At 43.5% G+C, this 23,327-nt stretch overlaps 1 protein-coding gene across 1 annotated transcript in view; it reads left to right on the forward strand.

Annotated features, from left to right (window-relative positions):
- Positions 1-23,327, forward strand: part of LOC127647571 (myosin-11-like) — a 92,144-nt gene that overhangs the window by 27,007 nt on the left and 41,810 nt on the right. Inside the window, exon 4 of the mRNA XM_052131895.1 lies at positions 14,438-14,479. Coding sequence (XP_051987855.1) covers positions 14,438-14,479 — 42 coding nt within the window. The remainder of the gene's footprint in view (positions 1-14,437; positions 14,480-23,327) is intronic.

The following is a 23,327-nucleotide window of genomic DNA, read 5'->3' on the forward strand; positions in this document are numbered from 1 at the left end:
AGTCTCTGTTAGAAAACCTCTTGACCTGTTCGTAGGTCTCAGTCTCTGTTAGAAAACCTCTTGCACTCGGACCACACAAAAAAACAGTCTCAGCCAATATGGTTCACTCACTTTCATACCAAAAGTAAATAATTTAGTCGTCCCTTACCAGAGATATTTGGGTTGCCACGGGTTCGTTTTCATTTGATTCCAGTGGAGTTGCGGTCTGGCGACCTGGTGCGGTCGGCCCCTCTCTCTTAAAACTTACGAGGTAGAGCTGGAACTTCTCAGTCCAGGTGGCCAAACACCGTCCGCACTCAGGTCCAGAAGGCACTTCCAAGGAATCCCACTATTCTGACACCAAATTGTTGTGGCAAAAAATTATCAACCAACCATTATCACTGCGTAAGAGACACTCTGACTCAAACAGTCTTTTTTAAAATTATTTATTCTTGCAAGAAGGACCCGGTCATTACACAGGAGTTGATCTGTGCCGTGAGTGGGACCCAGAGGAGAGGGCTGACTTGTATTTTATACTCTTTTATCCCAAGGTTTTCTGACAGAAGCAGATCCTCCCCCTCTGCATCCCTCAGACACAGAGATCTGTGTCCCCTATAGTGACTATTACTGATCAATGAGCATAAAAATTTCTACAACATTGTCAACAAAAATGATTACAGGAAGAGTCAAATTCTGACTGGAAACAGAATCAAGTGTGATGCTCACCCTTGTAGAATATCCAACTGATGCACTGTATCTATGTGTGCATGTGTTACCGTGATGTCCTGGTTGACCACAGTAGAAACATAACTCCTCATCTCACCTGTGCTGGCATTCCTCTTCGGGCACCCTCGTACACCCAATTTGCATGGATTCATTTGATTCTGCTGACAAAGTAACAGGAGATGAGGCAGTAGTAGAGAAATGCCTGGGTGCACTGGATCGTGGCTGATTGCGCATGAGATTGTCGAGAGATTTTTACAGCCAAGGTAATTTACTCAGTCAAAGTCAATGAGACATCCTTGCATGCTAGCTCAGCTTGCAGTGTGGGGTTTAAACCTTCTCGGAAAATGGATTTCAGAGCAATATCGCTCCAGCCACTCTGCACTGCTTAGGTACGAAATTGTACTGCATAATCGGCTGCACATAATTTCCCCTGGCGTAGATGCAATAACTGCACAGAAATGTCTCTTTCCCCTGCAGGGTATTCAAAAACTTCCTTAATTTGTTGTGAGATATATGTGAAAGAACTGCAAATTTGTTCATCACTATTCAAAACAGCTGAAGCCCACTCCAATGCTTTTCCAGTAAGAAAAGTCATCATAAAAGCACATTAACCTCCAATGGATTATGGTTAGGTGAAGTATTCTGTAACGAACCCATTACTGGAGGCTGGTCAGAATCCATGTTACAGAGGTTCTTTATTGTCAACGACAACAAACAGTCAAACAATCCAAAGTACTGTACAGAGAGACACAGCTGAAATAACAGGCCGTAATTCAATAACAGGCAAGCAGTCCAAACAGGCAACAAAGCAAAACAATGATCCAAAAGACGTAATCCAGATAAACAGGCAAAAAAGTCATAACATGAGACATAAACAATAGGCAATGGAAAAAGCTTGGTAAGGCAGATTAACTGGCAATACTTCGCAATATGGGTGTGTGTATGCACTGCTTATATACACATGACAAACAGGAAGTGACATGGCAGGAAAGAGGAAGTGACATTGTTCAGAATTCAGGTTAGGGCTCCCTCTGGTGGACGGGAGACCGCTCAACCATTACAGAATGACCTGGTACATGTACCGACCGACTGAATGAAAGGGACATGTTGTTCATTTACTTCAGCATGACCATGTGAGTCTACCTAGTTTATCACAGAGAGAAAAGGGCGGAAGAGCTATTAATGTGAAAGTGACTGAATACATGTTGAGGTGCTTTAACATGACTCAAGTCAATGCTGCCAAATACATTGAAGTCTATGAAGTGATGTGTCTTCACATAGAAGTGTTTTTCACACATTTTTTTCCTCACAAATTATGTCTTTGAGAGTACAAAGCTACAAGAAATATTTTAAACTGTCCAAATGTATCGAGAGATATTAAATATTAAAGCTAAACCTAAACTAGCTCTATTTTTACTTTCTCTTCCAAATACATGTCTTCAATGTTTATTGCGCACAGCTCCCACTTTCTTGTGTGGCAAGCTTGTAATTCTCCCCTCCGTGACACTTGAGAGGGTGACTGATGGTAAGAGAGATCCCAGTGCACTCATGACAGAACCCTCCCCCCCATTAAGGGTGACTCCTGGCACCCAAAAATGGGGGAGGACAGGAGAACACAGATGATGGGGGGGTCCGGGAGGACATTCAGGAGGTATTGGCAGACAGTCCGGTGGCCAGGGAGGAGTCTGTGGATGATCGGGAGACCAGGGAGGTGACCATTCGGCAAGGACTGGGTCAGGAGGCTTTGGAGGTGGCCACAAAGCAGGGACAGTTTCAGGAGGTCTGGGAAGTGGCCACAGAGTCGGGACTGGGTCAGGCTGTTTGGCCGCAGGAAGTGGAACTTAACTGGGTGAGGGCGGAGAGCCATGGAAGGCAGAGCTGTGACAGGCTCGATGGGCGAAGACCTGGAAGGCAGAGCCATGGGAGGTGGAGCCTGGGAAGGCTCGAGGGACGAAGCCATGGAAGGCAGAGTTGTGGGAGGCACGGTGCTAGGCTCCGTCGGAGGCCCGGGACTAGGAGCTCTGGGAGACCTAGGGCTAGGAGCCGTTAGTGACTGGGAAACTGACCTCCATGGCCGTAAGCACTGGCAGAGATTGGGGAACGACCTCCATGGCCGTGAGCACTGGCGGTGACTGGGGAACGACCTCCATGGTAATGGGCACTGCAGCGACTGGGGAACGACCTCCATGGTTGTGGGCACTGGCGGCGACTAGAGAAAGACCTCCGTGGTCAGGGGCACTGGCGGCGACTGGGGATAGACCTCCATAATCATAAAATTGGACAAAGACTGGGAAACAACCTCCATGGTCGTGAGCAAGGGCAGAGACTTTGAAACAACCTCCGTGGTTGTGAGCACGGGCAGAGACTGGGTAATGACCTCCATGGTCATGAACAGGGGCAGAGACTGGGAAACAATCTCCTTGGTTGTGAACACTGGCAAGGACTCTGGAACAGGAGCATAGACTGGGAAACGACCTCCATGGTAATGGGAACTGGCAGCGACTGGGGAACGACCTCCATGGTTGTGGGCACTGGCGGCGACTAGAGAAAGACCTCCGTGGTCAGGGGCACTGGCGGCGACTGGGGATAGACCTCCATAATCATAAAATTGTACAAAGACTGGGAAACAACCTCCATGGTCGTGAGCAAGGGCAGAGACTTTGAAACAACCTCCGTGGTTGTGAGCACGGGCAGAGACTGGGAAATGACCTCCATGGTCATGAACAGGGGCAGAGACTGGGAAATGACCTCCGTTGTCGTGAACACTGGCAGGGACTCTGGAACAACCTCCGTGGTCGTGAACGGGGGCAGAGACTACGAAAGTCCTCCGTGGTCGCGAACACTGGCTGGAACACTGGAACGACCTGTGTGGGCAGAGACTGGGAAATGACCTCTGTGGTTGTGAACAGGGGCAGAGACTGGGAAAAGACCTCCATGGTCGTGAACAGTGGCAGAGAATCAGGAACGACCTCCATGATCATAAACATGGACAGAGACTAGGAAATGACCTCCAGGGTCTTAAACATGAGCAGAGACTGGGAAACAACATCCTTGGCCGTGAACATAGGCAGAGACTGGGAAATGACCTCTGTGGTCGTGAACATTGGCAGGGACTCTGCACACCGTTACCGAGAATATTTCTCTCTAATGTGCATTCACTGCCCAACAAACTGGAGGAATTACAACTGCTGTTGGGGAAAAACAGGGACTTTTCTTCATCTACTGTTTTGTGCTTCACAGAGATGTGGCTTTGTGGATTAGTACCGGACTCTGCGCTGCAGCTGGCAGGCTTCCAGATTTACAGAGTGGACAGAGACACTGAACTTTCTGGCAAAACTGAAGGTGGAGGAATTTGTTTTTACATCAACAGCGATTGGTGCAACGATGTGACAGTGATCCAGTAGCACTGTTCTCCTGACCTGGAATCCTTCATCATAAACTGTAAGCCTTTTTATTCACCCCATGAGTTTGCTTCATTCATTCTGGTCGGTGTTTACATCCCGGTGCTGGCCAACATGCAGATCGCACAGCGCATGATCACCGACCAGATACTGTGTGTGGAGCGGACCAACCCGGACTCTTTAGTTATTGTCCTTGGTGACTTTAACAAAGGAAACCTCACTCATGAACTCCCTAAATTCAGACAGTTTATTAAATGCCCGACCAGAGAGAAGAGCATTCTGGATCACTGTTACACCACAGTCAGGGATGCTTATCATGCTGTCCCCCATGCTGCACTGGGACACTCTGTCCACGTCATGGTCCACCTGATTCCTGCATACAGGCAGAAACTAAAGCTCTGTAAACCTGTAGTGAGGATATCAAGGAAGTGGACCAGTGAGGCTGTGGAAGATCTCCAGACGTGTTTTGACTCTACTGACTGGGATGTGTTCAGGACTGCTACAAACAGTCTGGATGAGTACACAGAGGCTGTGACTTCATATATCAGCTTCTGTGAGGACTGGTGTGTTCCATCACGAACCCTGGTTTACAGCCAAACTCAGAAGGTTAAGGTTTGATAAGGAAGAGGCCTTCAGGAGTAGGGACAAAGACAGATTTAAAGAGGCAAAGTACAAGTTTAGCAAGGCAGTGAAAGAGGCTAAACGACGGTACTCTGAGAAGCTCCAACACCAGCTATCAGCCAACGACTCTGCGTCTGCTGGAAAGGGCTCAGGCAGATCACCAACTACAAGCCTAAAGCCTCCCAGGCCATTAACGACTGATGCCTAGCCAATGACCTGAACGAGTTCTACTGCCGCTTTGAAAGACAAAGGGACAGTCCTGTTACTGTCCTCCATGACACCTCCCAACAAAGGGACAGTCCTGAAAACTTCCCCCACATCACCTTCCAACAGCTCCAGCTACAGTGCATCACCTTCACCTCCCCCACCTCAGCAGGGGCCTGGGCACCCCCACCAATACCCACTTTAAAGGTACCCCCCCCTCCACCCCCCACCCACCTCAGTGACGACTCTTTCCATCCATGAGAGGGACGTCAACAAACTCTTCAGGAGATAGAACCCCCAGAAAGCTGCTGGACCGGATGCTGTCTCCCCATCCAGCTTGAAGCACTGCGCTGATCAGCTGTCTCCAGTGTTCAGACATTTTTAACACCTCACTAGAGACATGTCACGTGCCAGCCTGCTTCAAGTCCTCAACTATCATCCCTGTTCCCAAGAAGTCAAGGACCACAGGACTTAACAACTTCAGACCCGTCACCCTGACCTCTGTGGTTATGAAGTCCTTTGAGCGCCTTGTGCTTTCACACCTCAAAGACATCACAGACCCCCTCCTGGACCCCCTGCAGTTTGCATACAGAGCCAGCAGGTCTGTAGACGATGCAGTCAACTTGGCCCTCCACTACATCCTCCTGCACCTGGACTCCGCAGGAACCTACGCCAGGATCCTGTTTGTGGATTTCAGCTCTGCCTTTAACACCATCATCCCGGCTCTGCTCCAGGAGAAGCTGTCCCAGCTAAGTGTGCCTGACTCCACCTGCAGGTGGATCATTTACTTCTTGTCTGACAGGAAGCAGCATGCGAAGGTGGGGAAACACGTCTCCGACACAGACCATTAGCACCAGATACCCCCCAGGGCTGCGTTCTTTCTCCTCTGCTCTTCTCCCTGTACACTTACAGCTGCACCTCAAGTCACCAGTCTGTCAAGCTTCTGAAGTTCGCAGACGACACCTCCCTCATCGAACTCATCTCTAATGGTTACGACTCCACCTACTGGTAGGAGGTTGACCACCTGGTGACCTGGTGCAATCAATACAACCTTGAGCTCAACGGTCCGTGTTCGTAAAACATGGACAAAGACTCAGGAAAAACCTCCTTGGTCTTAAACATGTACAGAGGCATAAACATGGACAGAGACTGGGGAGTAGGAGGTCTTCTTCTCCTCTTCTTCTTGACAACTGGGAGCATTGTTACAGGAATGGCTGAGTATACTGGCATTGGTTCTGGGACGGTCAAGGCTACTGGCTCGTTATCCATGGCAGGCATGGGCACCGGCTTGTTAACCGTGGCAGGCATTGGCACCAGGTCATTAACCGTGGCAGGCATGAGCACTGGTTCATTAACCATAGCAGGCATGGGCACTGATAATTGGTGAGGAAGGGTCTTCATGGCCCTATGTACTAACATCAGTGGGGGATCATTCAACTTAGAAGTGAGAGCAGTGGGATAAACTCCCGAAGCAGGCGGCGGTGGTTGCATGGGGTTCCAGCCATAACCGACAGGGTACTGGGGGAATGTATGGAGAGGAAATACCTTGGAGACAGGGGCCATGACTGGCATGGAGACAGGGGCCGTGACAGGCTGGGAGACAGGTGCCGGGACAGGCTTGGACAAAGGAGGTGGCACGAGGTTCCCACCATAACCAACAATGTGAGGGGAGAAAACTGGGAGAGAAGTCGCCTTCTCTGTCATGCATATCGATGCAGACGAGGAGTAGTGGAGGTTCAGCGTGGCTAGGACATAGTTCACAAAGGAAAGATTTTCCACTTGCGGAAGGGCTATGGGATGATGAATGTTCAAGCCCATTCTGTAAATGGCACAGAGGTAGGGGTCTGAGATATTGGTGGCAGAGATGAGTTGACAGAACTTGAGGGTATATTCAGGGAGAGGAAGGTCTTGTCTGAATAAATCCATAAATAAACCGGGGAGCTCCATGACTCAGGTGAATGTGGTGGGTGCTAAGTCCGTTTGTCGGTCAGTTCTTCTGCAAGGTGTTTTACGGATAAGGCGAGAGAGCAGGATCAAAGTGCAAGGTCGGGAGTGCGGAGGAGGGTCACTCAGAGCTGACGCACAAGTTCTGTGTATGGATCATCATCCATGCTGGCGGTAACCCCCGCTGGGTTCATTTTCCTTTCAGCCTGGCCTTTCTGCAATGACACGACAACTCGAGCTTGAGATGAAACCAGATGAGGGAGTTTATTATAATGGACACAGAAAAGCAGGTAAGCAAGCGAGGTAAGTTTTCAGGTACAATACAAAGTCTTTGGAGACAGTCTATGATAAAACAGTGAACCAAGGCAGAAGGCACAAATCCATAAATGTAACTTCCAAATTAACACGTGCCCAAACAGGTAACATCAACTTCAGACAAGGTCTCAGGTGAGTCACTTTCATAATCAAAGGAGCAGGTTAGTATTATCAAACACAAAGTATTTTCAGAGTTCTCACAATCACATTTCCTGAGCATTCAGAGAGGCTTGTAGTATAACAGGTAAGATTCAAACAGATAAGCAGATATGCTGTAAACTCGGGTATCACAAAGTCACTTATCTTGCACGTCTGGCACAGACCATAGACAAACAGGTGAGATTAACACAGGTGAGTAGAAACGCTGTGTTCTCAGAGTCAGTAGTGAATATCCAGAACAGATTGTTGACAAACAGGAGGTAAACACAGGTAAGTAGATATGCCATATGCACAAAATTCTCAGAGTAACTTATCTTGTATCCCCAGAACAGGTCGCTGACAATCAGGTAAGTAAACACAGAGAAGCAGTATACTCTGCAGCAGAGCAAGAGGGAAGTCCATGGTACCTTTCAACAAGGCCATGCACTTACTGAGTGTGAGTGTTGCGTTTAAGTCAAAATGAGATAATGAGCTGCAGGTGTGTGTGATCAACACTCAGGCGAGTGAGAGCGGTTGACTGATGGTGAGTGAGAGCCCAGTGTGCTCGTGACAATACTCTAGTGGGTTACATAAACCCTTGATACTTGATGTGTAGTTTAAGCACTAAGAAACTGAGACAATCTCATGTAAAGACAAATCCTGAAAGATGTAACATTACTTCACATTATTCAACTAGAAGAGCCTTGGATGAGTGCATGTTGGAAATATGATGGTTTAATAAAATTCTCAGTTGGCTGTGTTTTCTAGTCTTTATTATGTTACCATTCAGGTAGATGCTTGTTTACAGTGGAATGACTGTCCATATGCCAGAAAGGATGATACCACTTATTTTCTTTTCGATCCGAAACCAATGATTTCATGGCCAATATCTTCGATACCAATACCAGTACCGATAATTCTAAAAATGTTTTTTTTTTTTTTTTTTTTTATTTCTTGGGATAAAATGGGTAATTTAAAGGAGACCTTTTATGCCCCTTTTTACAAGATGTAATCTAAATCTCAGGTGTCCCCAGAATGTGTCTGTGAATTTTCAGCTCAAAATACCCCACAAATAATTTATTATATCATGTTGTAAATGCCTCTTTTTGGGTGGAATCAAAAACAGTGTGTTCTGTAATGTTTAATGTGTGTGTGTTTATGTATTCCATGTCTTTATTCATGTGTCTTGTTTTCATTGGTTTATTGTTTAATTATTTTGTTTAGAGTTCTGTTTGTTCATTGGTTCCCTTGTCATTGTTCTCCTATGTCTATGTATTTAAGCCCTCATGTTTACCATTGTCCTTTGTCAAGTATTGAATGTGTTTGGTAATGTTGTTTGTAGTCAAGTCATGTTTATATCATAGTCATGTTATGTCAAGTTATTGTCAAGTTCATGTTTATGTTTATGTTTTACGTTTATAGTTAGGTTTTTCTTTTTGGATTTCACGTTTGTAAATAAACTGCACTTGGGTTCTTCATCTTCACGTTATCTTCATCATTGTCAGCGCCAGCACAATGTTACAGAATTCTTGACCAAATAAAGAACCCAGCAGTTTGGCTTCTGTGTCTACGTCAGGGGAATTGTCTCCCTGGAGGACTATGTGGAGGACTTTTGCGATCTGGCCAGCCAGGTGGACTTTAATGAGGTTGCACTCAAGGACTGTTACCGATTGGGACTTAATGAGCCAATCTCCATTTTGATGCCAGGCGTTGAGTAGCCTCACCCTCACTCAATATATCGACCTTGCCCTGCAGATCATTGGCTCCACATTCACTGTGGGGGAGGCGGATGCTGAGCCAGAGGTCCACGACATGGCCGCTGCCAAGTCAGAGGTCCCCAACATGGCCGCTGCCAAGTCAGAGGTCCACGAGATGGCTGCCGCCAAGCCAGAGTTTCACGTCATGGTCAACAAGCCAACGCCCATGCCTGCCACGGCCAACGAGCCAACGCCCATGCCTGCCACGGTCAACATGCCAACGCCCAGGCCTGCCACGGCCAACGAGCTGGAAGCCTCATCTGTCCCAGAGCCAACGTTGCCAGCCTCGTCCGTCGCAGAGACGGCATTGCCAGCCTAGTCCGTGCCAGAGCCAGCTTTGCCAGCCTCGTCTGTTCCAGAGCCTGCACCACCAACATTCATGACCACAGAGGTTGTTCCCGAGACTCTGTTCATGTCCATGACTGCAGAGGTTGCTCCCGAGTCTCTGTTCATGCCCATGACCACAGAGGTTGCTCTTGAGGCTCTGTTCATGCCCACGACCACAGAGGTCATTCCCCAGTCATTCAGGACACTTAGTCTCGAGCCTACCATGGCTCTGCCTTCTACGGCTTCACTCCCCGAGCCTACCATGGCTCCACCTGCCCCGTTTTCTTCCTTTGAGCCTCCCAGGGCTACACCTTCCATGACTTTGCTCCACATCATGGCCGCCAAGCCCGAGTTCCATGTCATGGCCGCCACGTCAGAGTCAGCTCCAGGCCATGTCACAGCCATGCCAGAGTCAGCTCCAGGCCATGTCACAGCCATGCCAGAGTCAGCTCCAGGCCATGTCACAGCCATGCCAGAGTCAGCTCCAGGCCATGTCACAGCCATGCCAGAGTCAGCTCCAGGCCATGTCACAGACATGCCAGAGTCAGATTCAGGCCATGTCACAGCCACGCCAGAGTCAGCTCCAGGACCTGACCAATCTTGGACCTGCAAGTTCTCAACCGGGCTTTGCACAAACTCCCTTTCAAAATGCTCCCGCAGAAACAGATTCTCACCTCTGTTCGACAGCTAGATTGGTTCGCGGCAGTAGACCTGAAGGATGCGTACTTCCAAGTCTCCATTCTGCCTCGACACTGACCCTTCTTACGGTCCACTTTCGACTGCCAGGCGTATCAGTACAAGGTCCTCCCCTTCAACCTGTCCCTGTCCCCTCGCGTCTTCACAAAGGTCACAGAGGCAGCTCTTGCCCCCCTGAGGGAAGCGGGCATCCGTGTACTCAACTACCTCGACAATTGGCTCACCATGGCCCACTGAGAGTTACTGTGCACTCACAGGGACCTGGTACTCAGGCACCTGGGCCGTCTAGGGCTTCAGGTCAACTGTGAAAAGAGCAAGCTCGACCCGGTTCAGAGCATCTCTTTTCTCAGCATGCAGTTAGACTCAGTCTCAATATCAGCGTGGCTCACCAACGAACGTGCGCAGTCAGTGCTCAGGTGCCTCGCTCTCTTCAAGCCCGGCACAGCGGTTCCTTTAAAACAAATCCAGAGGCTCCTGGGGCATATGGCATCCTCAGCCGCGGTCGCGCTGCTCGGCTTGATGCATATGAGACCGCTTTAGCACTGTCCCCCTCCACCTTGAAGGTGTATGTAGCTGCTATCGCAGCCCACCACCATGCAGTAGATGGCAAGCCTTTGGATAAGCATGACTTGATTATCAGGTTCCTGAAGGGTGCCCGGAGACAAAATCCTCCCGACCTATCCTATTCTCCTCCTGGGATCTCTCAGTGGTCGTCTCGGGCCTTCAGAGACCCCCCCTTCGAGCCGCTTGATTCAGTTGAGCTCAAGGCCCTCTCCCTGAAGACAGCCCTCCTGATCGCGTTAGCCTCCATCAAGAGGGTTAGAGACCTGTAAGCGTTCTCTGTCAGTGACACCTGCCTGGAGCTCGGTCCGGCACATTCCCACGTTATCCTGAGACCCCAACCGGGCTACGTGCCCAAGGTTCCTACGACCCCTTTCAGGGACCAGGCCGTAAACCTGCAAGTGTTGCCCCGGGAGGAGGCAAACCCAGCCCTTTCGTTGCTGTGTCTGGTGCGTGCTTTGCGTACCTATTTGGACCACACGGTGCCTCTAGCACGCAATAGCCTGCTTTGTTAGTATTTGGTAGCATTGCCTTTAAATTATTTAACTTGGGTCAAGTGTTTTTGGTATCCTCACAATAAGTTGCCGGAATGTTTGCCCATTCCTCCAGACAGAACTGGTGTAACTGAGTCAGGTTTGTAGGCCTCCTTGCTCACACATGGTTTTTCAGTTCTGCCCACAAATTTACTATCGGATTGAGGTCAGGGCTTTGTGATGCCCGCTCCAATACCTTGACTTTGTTGTACTTAAGCCATTTTGCCTCAACTCTGGTATGCTTGGGGTCATTGTCCATTTAGAAGACCCATTTGCGACCAAGTTTTAATGTCCTGGCTGATGTCTTGAGATGTTGCTTCAATATATCCACATAATTTTGCTTCCTCATGATGTCATCTTTTTTGTGAAGTGCACCAGTCCCTCCTGCAGCACCCCCACAACATGATGCTGCACCCCAAAGCTTCACAGTTGGGATGCTGTTCTTCAGATTGCAAGCCTCACCCTTTTTCCTCCAAACATAACGATGGTCATTATGGCAAAACAGTTACATTTTTGTTTCATTAGACCAGAGGACATTATTTATCCAAATGTAAGATCTTTGTCCCCATGTGCACTTGCAAACTGTAGTCTGGCCTTTTTATGGCGGTTTTGGAGCAGTGGCTTCTTCCTTGCTGAGCAGCCTTTCGGGTTGTCTTGATGTAGGACTGTAGGGTTTTTACTGTGGATGTAGATACTCGTCTACCTGTTTCCTCCAGCATCTTCACAAGGTCCTTTGCTGTTGTTCTGGGATTGATTTGCACTTTTCACACAAAATATGTTCATCTCTATGAGACCGAATGCGTCTCCTTGAGCTTTATGATGACTGTGTGGTCACATGGTGTTTATACTTGCGTACTATTGTTTGTACAGATGAACGTGGAACCTTCAGGTGTTTGGAAATTGCTCCCAAGGATGAACCAGACTTGTGGAGGTCCACAATTTTATTTCTTTGCTGATTTATTTTGGTTTTCCCGTGATGTCAAGCAAAGAGGCACTGAGTTTGAAGGTAGGCCTTAAAATACATCCACAGGTACTACTCCATTTCAGTACATCTACTATCAGAATCTAATTGTCTAAAGGCTTGACATAATTTGCTGGAAGTGTCTGTAAACAAAATTTGGAAAGATTATGTTATGCACAAAGTAGATGTCCTAAACGACTTGCCAAAATTAGGTACTGATAACACTTAATAATATAATTTAACAATTTGTAACGAAAATCCAATGTAATATTCAACTGTGCGTGTGCACATTAGAAACATCCAGTATGTCACGTACATCCATGACATACTGGACTAAATCAACTACGTCATCACACTACAGTCTGCAGTGAGGACCCTCTTAATTATTGAATTATTATTCACAAACAACATTGGATGTAAACACATATAGAAAATATATATTTTTACATTTAGGAACATTTATGTTTGACATCAGTAAATGATTTTACCAAGCTCATACAATACCAAAAAAAAAACCTGATAAAATGTTATATGCATTTTTTCTATCAAGCAGATTTTGAGATGGCGGAATATCAAGGTAAAAATAAAATAAAATATGGATGTTTTGCCAGGTAAATGTTTCTTCAAATACTTATTTTGGCTACTTTGTTTTCTTTATTAAAAAGTATTTCACTGTAGGCTGCTTCCACATTTTAATAACGGTATAAAAGACAGGAAACAGATTGTTGTGTCTGCATGTTTTATTTCCACAGAGGAGTTTCAATAAGAAGCTTGAGTGAGTCTAAAGTTACAAGTAACGAGTTGTGAATAATCTGATCATAAGTATTTTATCTGAGAGAGAACAGACCATTTCAAATTTCCATCATGTGATGTAGTTTTTGTTTTATAAAAATGTGATTTTTATACTCTTCAGACTCACTGTACATCAGTACTTTCCTAAACACCTGTTTGTCACTTTGCACTGCAAACTGTTTCTGATCCGATATATTGTGTGTAATGTCTAAAGATGGATTTAGAGATAAAATACTTCTTTGTCATTTTCAGTTTTATTCAAGGAGATGAAATCAAGATTTTTCAATAACTCTAATATAAACACTTTGTTTTTCCTAAATAGGACATTTGATATGCAGAAAGTATAAAATGGGCTCAAATTGACTGATCTAATCACAATGGAGTTACATTTCTTCACAGAATATCTGAGATATAATGACAAATATGTGAAGATCTTGTAAACACACACATCAAAGAGATATGTCTGGTGATGTACAGTACATGTGATATCAAGTCAAACCAGTTTTATTTGTAACATGGTTTTCACAATACACTCAAACTATAATACATAGTATAGAGTGACTTTTGGTATGTTTGGAGTGAAATAATATTGTACTGCACACCTGCAACCTATAAAACAAATATTGACAGTATTCAGAAATCTTCATTATGTTGCAAGACATCTAATTAACATCTTGTAAATAAACATTTCCATTATCCAGTTTAGTATAAAAATGGCCATATATGTATTCTCCTATCCAGAAGTTGCCCATGCCGTGTGCTTCAGTTGTAAACTGCACATTTTGTATGTGCACTCAATACCTAGAACAAAATATGCATTCCATGTGTGACCCTCCTGTTCTACTCGCTCCGTACGGGACTCGAACCCGTGTCTCCACTAACAAAGAGGCTAAAGGCTACAGCGTCAGTCACCTCTTGAGGTCAGGAGAGCGAGGTTTATACACATTGCACACTATCTATCAGCTGACCACTGTTACACTCACATACTGAGAGTCACAGATTATATCAGGTTCATGAACTATTGTAAATTATGATTTATGGACACATTTTTATACCAAGTCAACAGATGTAAATACTATATAGTATTGTAATAACAGAATAGTAAATACATAATAGTCGTATAATAACAGAATAGTAAATTATTTGATATTGAGCAGCTACAGTAAGTATATTAGGGGCTAATATTTAGTGGGTTTTTCAGGTAAAATATGCAAACATGATCAGCTCATTTTTTCCTTCTGTGTTTTGTCTTGGTTTGTAAAGCTGAAGTGCTCCCTGAACATTCTGTATAATTAATAATTTTAACAAACCAACAGCTGAACATGAATGCATGTCAATATTTCCTCAAAAGCTGATCTGTGTTCATCAGTCAACACTATGATGTGATTTGTCACTCTAATCATGAACTTCCTCTAATCAATCAGATTCATAATGCAGTTATACTCATCAAATATTGTGTGTGTTTTGTTCTTCTGTTTATAGAAATGAAGAGAAACCACAGTCCAGATGGTGATCGTCCCAACAGTAAGTCAATAAAACTGGTGTAAATAAAACAGTATATATAAAGTAAACTGGGGAGTGTTGTAACATAATATGTTTCAGTATCTGGAACTCAGTGTTGTTGAATCCAGTCACTTTAATATACCTCTCTCTCCATCAGAAGATATTAAATCAGAGTTATCAGAGTTTTGTGTGATATTTAAAACCAGTCTACTTTTACACATTGTCATGTTCCCTCGTTTAACAGCACATGAGTCAGCAGGGGAATATAGCAGATGAAGTGATGGTGAAGATGAGTAGAATTAATTCAATAATGTGTGTTTCTCAATGCACAGTCTGAATTGATCCAATCAGCACAAATTCAGTCTAATGTCTCAACGTCAAGTGTTCAAAACAGATTTCAAGGTTTTACTGTCAGTATATAACAACTAGTCCTTCAGAAATAAAGTGTTCATTCACAAATATTCTGTGTCAAATTCAAAATGTCCCAGATGTTTAGATGATGAATAACAAATCATTATTCAATCATTACAAATATGAAATGCAATTGTTAAATGTGTATTGTTTGCAATAATTTTTATTATGCAATAAAGTGATTTTGCAGCACTTTTGATGCAGGAAACACCAAATACCATCTATAGAATGTGAATCATGATCAATACACAATAGTGTATTACAAACATATGTAGCATCAGTGCTGCCGATAAATACAATTAAGATCATTACAATAATATATGATTTGTTTATATTCTTTGATTTCATTAGAGTTATTATAATTTATAGTGTTTAAAATATAAAGTAATATTCTGAATTAATATTAGCTGGATATCTTGAATGATTTTGAAAATAAAACACCATCAATTCAATTCAAAAAATTTATTTCGGTCCACAAATACAATTTTCCATAATACATTTTAATGTACAATTCTGTTATTATGCTGCTCTTAAAATAAAACACAATCCATATGTAATATGTGGATGACATTATGTGAATGTGCTCATCTTTTAGTGTCTTTGGGGGCTGATCCCCCTAAATCCCAGAATCGCCCCTGACTTTATCTATTATATCTATTACTATAATCAAGTCATTTTTATATGTAAAGTGTTTTTCACAAATTTTCACATGTGCTTCTGCAAGGCTATTTTCTTACAGTCACTTCCCATTTTGTGAAGGTCAACAACATTTAGCCACACATCAGAACTATATTCTTTAATCTAACACACTGTGATTGATGATTAAGAGAAGTTGCCTGTGTGTTACATCATATTTATACCCCTGTGAAACAGGAAGTCATGGCTGAACAATTTCATGTTCCTATAGTCACCCAGGTGTGTTAAAAATATCAAATATGATGGCCAATATACTTCAGATGTATTTTACTCATAAGAATTTCTAGGGGTGCCAATAATTGTGGCCAAAGTGTTTTTGGAGAAAAACATTTATTTAATAATGAGATATTTCCCCTCTTGCATTGTTTTAATTCAATTAAATGTTAGGTTTTTGTGATTTTTATGAAATGAAAGATCAAAAGGATAAACAAAACAAAATTCACAGCCTTCTTTTCTCACATTTAGAAAAGAGTGCCAATATTTTTGGCCACCTCTGTATTCACTTTTTAATTCCATTTTAACTCAGACTATAAATATTTTCTCTAAATTTATTGCAACTTTAAAGCAAGTTTTTCTAACATTAAATGAATTGTCAGTTGAACAGATGTGCTTTATCCTGTGTAACTTCCTGTGAAGGCTTTTCTTAAAGTCCCCCTTAAAGGCCTTGATGAGCACAGTTTGATTTGGTGTTTTCATACATTTCCTACTGAAACAGGAAGTGAATATGGGACGTGTCGAACAACTCCTCCCTTTTTAAAAAACAAAATAGCCTATGTGTTTACAGTCACATACACATCACCTTCCACCGTTCTGCACATATGAAGTCAAAGTAAACAGCTGTTTATATTGTGAACTGAAACACAAATATATCCCCTGTATTCAGGGCCGGACTGGGACACAATTTCAGGCCCGGAAATCCTACAACCATCCAGGCCATCCTATGCGCCCAAACATGGACAACCTTGTTTTTTTCCCCCTAAATTACATTTATTTCACAGTATGACCAGAACATAAAAACAGAAACAACCAACCTAGAAGTAATATCAAATGGGTCTGCACATATCGTACATACAAGCATTTACTCTAGAAGTCCAAAGCTGTTTCTACCTCTCTACTTCTCACTCATAAGTGTATATAAACTGCAGAAGAGAGGTTAAACAAAAATGTTAGCTTAGAAGGTCAGCAGGTTGCGTAAGACTTCGCTGCTCTCAGCAACTTTATCAATAATGTTGTCAATGTCAATTTCAACAAGTATCTCCCTCTCTGTTGACATTAACATGAAAGCCTCAAGGTGTTCCTGATTAATAGAGGTTCTAAGTCTGTTCTTCACAAGCTTCAGTGTAGAGAAGCTTCTTTCACAGGCTACTTGTGTCACAGACAATGTCAACAAAAATGTGTAGCCCAGTCCAATGACATGATGGGCCTCAGTGAGAAGGTTGTTACATTTGATCAATAAATTCAGTTATAATAATACATTTTACATTTCATTTACATTTATTCATTTGGCAGACGCTTTTATCCAAAGCGACTTACAAAAGAGGAAGAACATCAGCGAATCATCTTAGGGAGACAGTGGTACAAAAAGTGCCATATTACAAAGTTTCTCTATCATCAGAATAGTATACAAAACAGATTTAAGTGCAACAAGAAATGTAAATATATATAATAATTTTTTTTTATTTTTTTTATTTTTTTATTGACCGGTTAAGTGCTTTTGGAAAAGATGTGTTTTTAGCCGTTTTTTGAAGATAGAGAGTGAGTTAGCTTCCCGGATTGAGTTGGGATGGTCATTCCACCACCGTGGTATGATGAAACTGAAAGTCCGGGAAAGTGTTTTGGTGCCTCTTTGTTTTGGTACGACAAGGCGACGTTCCTTAGCCGACCGCAGGCTTCTGGTGGGAACGTAGCTCTGCATAAATGTTTTAAGGTATGCTGGAGCAGACCCAGTGACTGTTTTATATGCCAGCATCAGGGCCTTGAATTTAAAACGGGCATGAACCGGCAGCCAGTGGAGAGAGACAAAGAGTGGTGTAACATGTGCTCTCTTAGGTTCATTAAAGACCAGACGTGCTGCTGCATTCTGGATCATTTGGAGAGGTCTAATAGCACATGCAGGAAGGCCTGCAATGAGAGCGTTACAGTAGTCCAGTCTAGTTATGACAAGGGACTGAACGAGCAGTTGTGTGGCATGTACAGAGAGGAAGGGTCTTATCTTCCTGATATTGTAGAGTGTAAATCTACAAGATCTTGCAGTTTTTGAAATGTGGTCTGTGAAATTTAGCTCATCATCAATGGTTACCCCTAGATTTCTGACCGTTTTGGAAGGCGAAACTGTAGTTGGACCCAGCTGCATGGTGATGTTGTGTTCAACAGCAGGGTTGGCTGGAAAGACAAGGAGTTCGGTCTTGGCAGGGTTGAGTTGAAGGTGGTGTTCCTTCATCCAGGCCGAGATGTCTGCCAGACAGGCAGCGATTCGAATGGTCACTGTGGTGTCATTGGGCTGGAAAGACAAGTAGAGTTGCGTGTCATCAGCGTAGCAGTGGTAAGAGAAACCATGTGACTGGATGATGGGTCCCAGTGATGTTGTGTATATGGAGAAGAGAAGTGGCCCAAGCACTGATCCCTGAGGTACCCCAGTAAGTAACTGGTGTGGCTTGGATACTTCCCCTCTCCACGCTACCTCAAAGGACCTTTCTGAGAGATAAGAGTTGAACCAGTCAAGCACAGTTCCAGTGATACCCAGTTTAGAGAGGGTGGAGAGTAGGATCTGATGGTTGACTGTGTCAAAGGCAGCAGAAAGGTCCAGCAAAATCAGAACGGATGATCTCGATTCAGCTCTCGCCTGTCTCAGCGACTCGATGACAGACAGCAGGGCAGTCTCAGTGGAGTGTCCACTTTTGAAGCCTGACTGATTGTCATCCAGCAGCTTGTTCTGTGAGAGATAGGCGGAGATCTGATTGAAAACTGCCCTTTCAAGTGTTTTTGCCATGAATGGGATGAGAGAGACTGGTCTGTAGTGTTCTATCTGTGTGGGGTTAAGTGCAGGTTTTTTCAGCAGTGGGGTTACTCGAGCCTGCTTAAATGTAGTGGGAAAAGTGCCTGCAAGAAGGGATGTGTTAATTATGTGTGTAAGTGCCGGTAGGATGGACGGAGAGATGGCCTGGAGAAGGTGTGATGGAATGGGTTCAAGGGAACAGGTTGTGGGGTGGTTGGAGAGGAGGAGTTTAGAGACCTCAGTGTCAGTTAAAGGAGAGAACATAGGGAAAGAAGGGTTGCATACAGGAGCCAGGTGTTTGACAGGGTGTGGTGCTGTGAATGTATTGCTGATGGCTGTAACCTTATCAGTAAAAAATGTGGCAAATATATCTGCTGTCAGTGATGTGTCAGGTGGTGGAGGAGGAGGGCAGAGAAGTGTGTTAAATGTTCTAAACAAGCTACGAGTGTCTGTGGTGCTGTTGATCTTGGTCTGGTAATATGAAGTTTTTGCAGTTTTAACGTTATTTGAAAAAGTTGCGAGCAGAAGCTGATATTTACCTAGATCAGCTGGATCTTTAGATTTCCGCCATCTCCTCTCAGCTGCCCTGAGATCAGTCCGATGTTCACGAAGGACGTCAGACAGCCAGGGGCTGGGTGGTGTAGTCCGTGCTGGTCTAGAGGAGAGAGGACAGATGTTGTCTAGACAGGTTGTTAAAGTAGAGCTAAGTGTGTCTGTGGCAGTGTTCACATCAAGCATGGAAAATACATTTATTGTGGGAAGAGAGGCAGAGACATCAGTGGAAAGGCGAGAGGGTGAGAGGGAACGGAGGTTACGGCGAAAGGAAACCAAAGGTGGGGTCGGTTTTACAATGGATGGGAGAATCATGTTGAATTGAACAAAGTAGTGATCAGAAACATGTAAAGGTGTAACAAGAATATTAGAGGTGGTACAGTTACGTGTAAAAATGAGGTCCAGCTGGTTGCCCGACCTGTGAGTTGCTGTGGTGTGTAGTCTTTCAAAGTCAAATGAGGCCAGAAGAGTATTCAGTTCAATGGCCTGGGGTTTGTCCTGGTGTATGTTGAAATCACCAAGAACCACAAGTGGCCTGCCATCCTCTGGCAAGGAGGACAGCAGAGCATCCAATTCCTCCAGAAAGCTTGACAGCTGACCTGGGGGGCGATAGATGACAACAACATGTAATTTTGTGGGTTACATTGTAGTAATGTCATGGAATTCAAAAGATGTATTGTTACATAGTGAAGCCTGTGGTGAAAAAGTCCAGTTATTATGAATGAGCAAACCTGTTCCCCCACCCCTACCAGTATGTCGAGGGGTGTGGGAGAAGGAGAAGTTGTTAGAGAGAGCAGCAGGTGTTGCTGTATCCTCAGGACGTATCCATGTCTCTGTCAGTGCCAGGATGCTGAGGGTGGACTGCGTGGCTAAAGCTGGAATGAAGGCAGCTTTGTTCACAGCAGACTGGCAGTTCCAGAGTCCCACTGAGAACGTGAGTGGAGCAGGTGTTGGAGTGCAAAGCGGCCGTGAGGTTGTGTGGGTTAGCGTTTTGTCTTGCATCTGTATCTTGTGAACGGTCTACAACAGATAACAGGGATGTGCTTGAAGGCATGTGTTATTAGTGAACTAGACATGTTAGTATGTATGTATAAGTAAAATAATAAAAGAGATAGAATAGAAAAATACTTTAGTGCTTTGGTGAGTAGTGCCTTGTCGGTGTCCTTGCTCGGTGGACTCGCACAGGTAGACTCGCTGGTCTTTACCCAAGTAGGTCTTCACACGAGGGCCACCACTTCCGCTGCCGCTTCCGCGTCAGCATTAAGTCCAATAAATAACAACTTTTACGAGCCGTTCAGTGAAAAAAAGCAGCCACGCCTTAATGCTACTTAATAGGGCTGTCAACGAATATTCTAAATTCGAATATATATTCGAATAGTTTTAAAAAACAGAAATTCGAAGGTGAAAATTAATATTCGAATGTGGAAAAAACACGCCCGCGGTAGCAGATGTGCGGCTGTCTGCTTTGCGAGTGGGCGTGCTGCCTGAGGGGTCTTTGTTGTCACATTTCTCGAATTGTGTGCCTCATTTTATTTAACGCTAAACAGAAACATGACTAAAATGTAAGGCTACTGTACTGACTGAATAGATGTTGCATGAATAAGGTAGGTTAGATACAGCAGTTTCATGCACTGCAGGCTTCCACTGGTTTGATTATTTACCGTTTCATGTCAAGGAAAAGTTCCATGTTTACCACAGCACAGCTCGCTCGGAGCATTCAATGTCGGTTCTATATACTGTAAAACTTCAATTAATGTTAATAATTTGTTTTAATCACTGAATGAAGCCTGCTATATTTGGGACAAGAGTCGCGACCTTATATTGCTTGCACAAAACTCTTGATCAGCACTCAACATTTGTTTATTGTTGTTGTTCTTTTAAACCGTTATGCTAGAGAGCGTGAGGGCGAGAGAGAGAGAAAGAGTGCCTCGTGCGTGCGTAGCAGAGTGAGGTCTTGGCCATTAGTTGATTTACTTGTTTTTGTGTAGGTAATACGTTGTCAAATATGTTTAAACTTAAATAAACTACCTATACAAATAGTTATGTCTCTTTGTATTAATTTGTCCTGTTATTGACATAATGCGCGTCATTGACCAAATGCGCAACCAGATATTCGAATAGTTCGAATATATGTGTTTTTTTTAGAGGGAATATTCGAATGTCATTTTTGAGCAATTTTGACAGCCCTACTACTTAATAGGTAGCATTAATAATAAGACACTATAGGGCTATTACCCATCAAATTAAAAAATGTGCACTGCAATTACAACTGCAATAAATAATGTTATGAGATTGATGTTTTAAATAAATGTTTGAATATAAAAAAAAATGCAATACTTCAACATTAAACTAAACCGCCAATAGGTGGCAGCAAGTGACCATCTTAATTAGTGAGTCATTCATACAAAAGATTCGTTCAAAACGCTGAATCATTCAGTAACAAAACACTGCTGTAGCTTTCCTTTGGAAGTATTTTAGTCGGTGAAATAGAACAAAAACAGTTCATATGGTTTGTGTCTAAAATGTAAGTAACTTAATAATAAATATTAACTATGCTACTTGTTTATTGAACAATAAATTCAATGTAAAATTTTCAATCGTGATAATATTCAGCAAAACAGCTCCCTTAGTTGTGTTATGTTAAACCAGGGGTCCCCAAACTTTTTTCTATGAGGGCCACATCATTTTTCCTTTCTATAATGGAGGGCCATAGTCTAACAGAAAATGGCATGGGCCGGAGTGATTTATTGTGGAGATTTTATTATGATTTTAAATGGATTTACAGTATTATGCCTCCTAATGCTAGATTAATTTATTATTTATGCACCATACATATCAAGTGATATATAGCCTATTAAAAGAGCATTATTACTATCGTAATGACATTTTTTCATATTCATTGCTATTGAAATCAAATTATTTACTTACTCATGCGTATTAGGCTAATCAGTGTGAACTATGGGCTTGTTTCTGGCTGGTGAGAAGTCCAATGTCAGGTTCCATTCCTGTCACAGCCACTCTCAAAGACTGATGCAAATGTTCATCAGTGAGTCTTGATCTCATCGGATTTTTCATCAGTTTCATGCGTGAAAAGGTTTGCTCACAGATATATGTGCCAAAAAGTGTGGACATCTTCATTGCATTCCTTCTGATGTTTGGGTAGGTCTCATTAGGGAGGGCAGTATAGAATTCAGTGAGACTGTTGGGCTTAAACGCGTCTTTCAGAACATCACAATTCTGTAACTCAGCCAACTCAAACTGATAAGAAGGCAGGGCTTCGTCAATGTCAGCAGCAAAAGGGTTCTGAAAAAGGCGGATTTCTTTAGCGTGGACATGTAGCTCACGGAATCGCACATCAAACTCCGCCTTCAGCATTTCCAGCGCTTCCACTGACTTTTCAGCTGGGAATGGGACCACTGGTTTCTCAGCTGAGAGGGTAACTATGGGCTGAAATATGTGCCACCAGAAACTGAATTTGAACCATTTATATTTGAATTTGAATGGCTAAACTTGAATAATTGCATTGAAAAACTGAATTTGAATCACATAATTTGAAATTGTATTGTTTAATTAAAATTGAATTTATTCAAAAACTGAATCTGAATTGTATCATTTGAAATTGAATTTATTCGTTTGGAATTGAAGTCCAATAAAATTTGATCCTCACTGAAAATTAAACTCTCTATATATCTTCACATTCACTTCTCACAATTCAGATTCAGTTCTCAAATTCAATTTCAAGTTACTGAGACAGACATCCGGGTAGTTGGAGGATGAAGGAAGAGCAATCGAGCGCAGATCGATAGATAGCGTTCATTGGTTGGTTTCACGTGACGTCACGCTGCTGCATCGCGAGAGCGCGCAATTCAGATGGAGGGCAGGAAGTGAAATAGCTGAGGATCTGCCGTCTGGCAAAATGCCAATGTTTTGTGTAGTTTACGGCTGCTCCAATCGAGAAAAGGGAAAGGGTTTTTATAGAGTACCGAAGATTGTCACTCATAAAGGTGAGAAATGTAAAAAGCTCACAGAACAACGCCGTAAAAAGTTGATTTTTAACGTACGTCTGCGGTCAGGAGGAGCAGAGTCTGTTAATGCCCGTGTCTGCAGCTGACCACTTGCCGGAGGTATGTTAGCTAGCCAACGTGTTTTTTGTGTCTGTGTTTATATAGCATTAGGTTGTCATTAAATGCTCATTTACTTAGTAATGCTTATTAA

The sequence above is a fragment of the Xyrauchen texanus genome, chromosome 8 (assembly GCF_025860055.1).
Source record: "Xyrauchen texanus isolate HMW12.3.18 chromosome 8, RBS_HiC_50CHRs, whole genome shotgun sequence".
In the NCBI taxonomy this organism is placed as follows: domain Eukaryota; kingdom Metazoa; phylum Chordata; class Actinopteri; order Cypriniformes; family Catostomidae; genus Xyrauchen; species Xyrauchen texanus.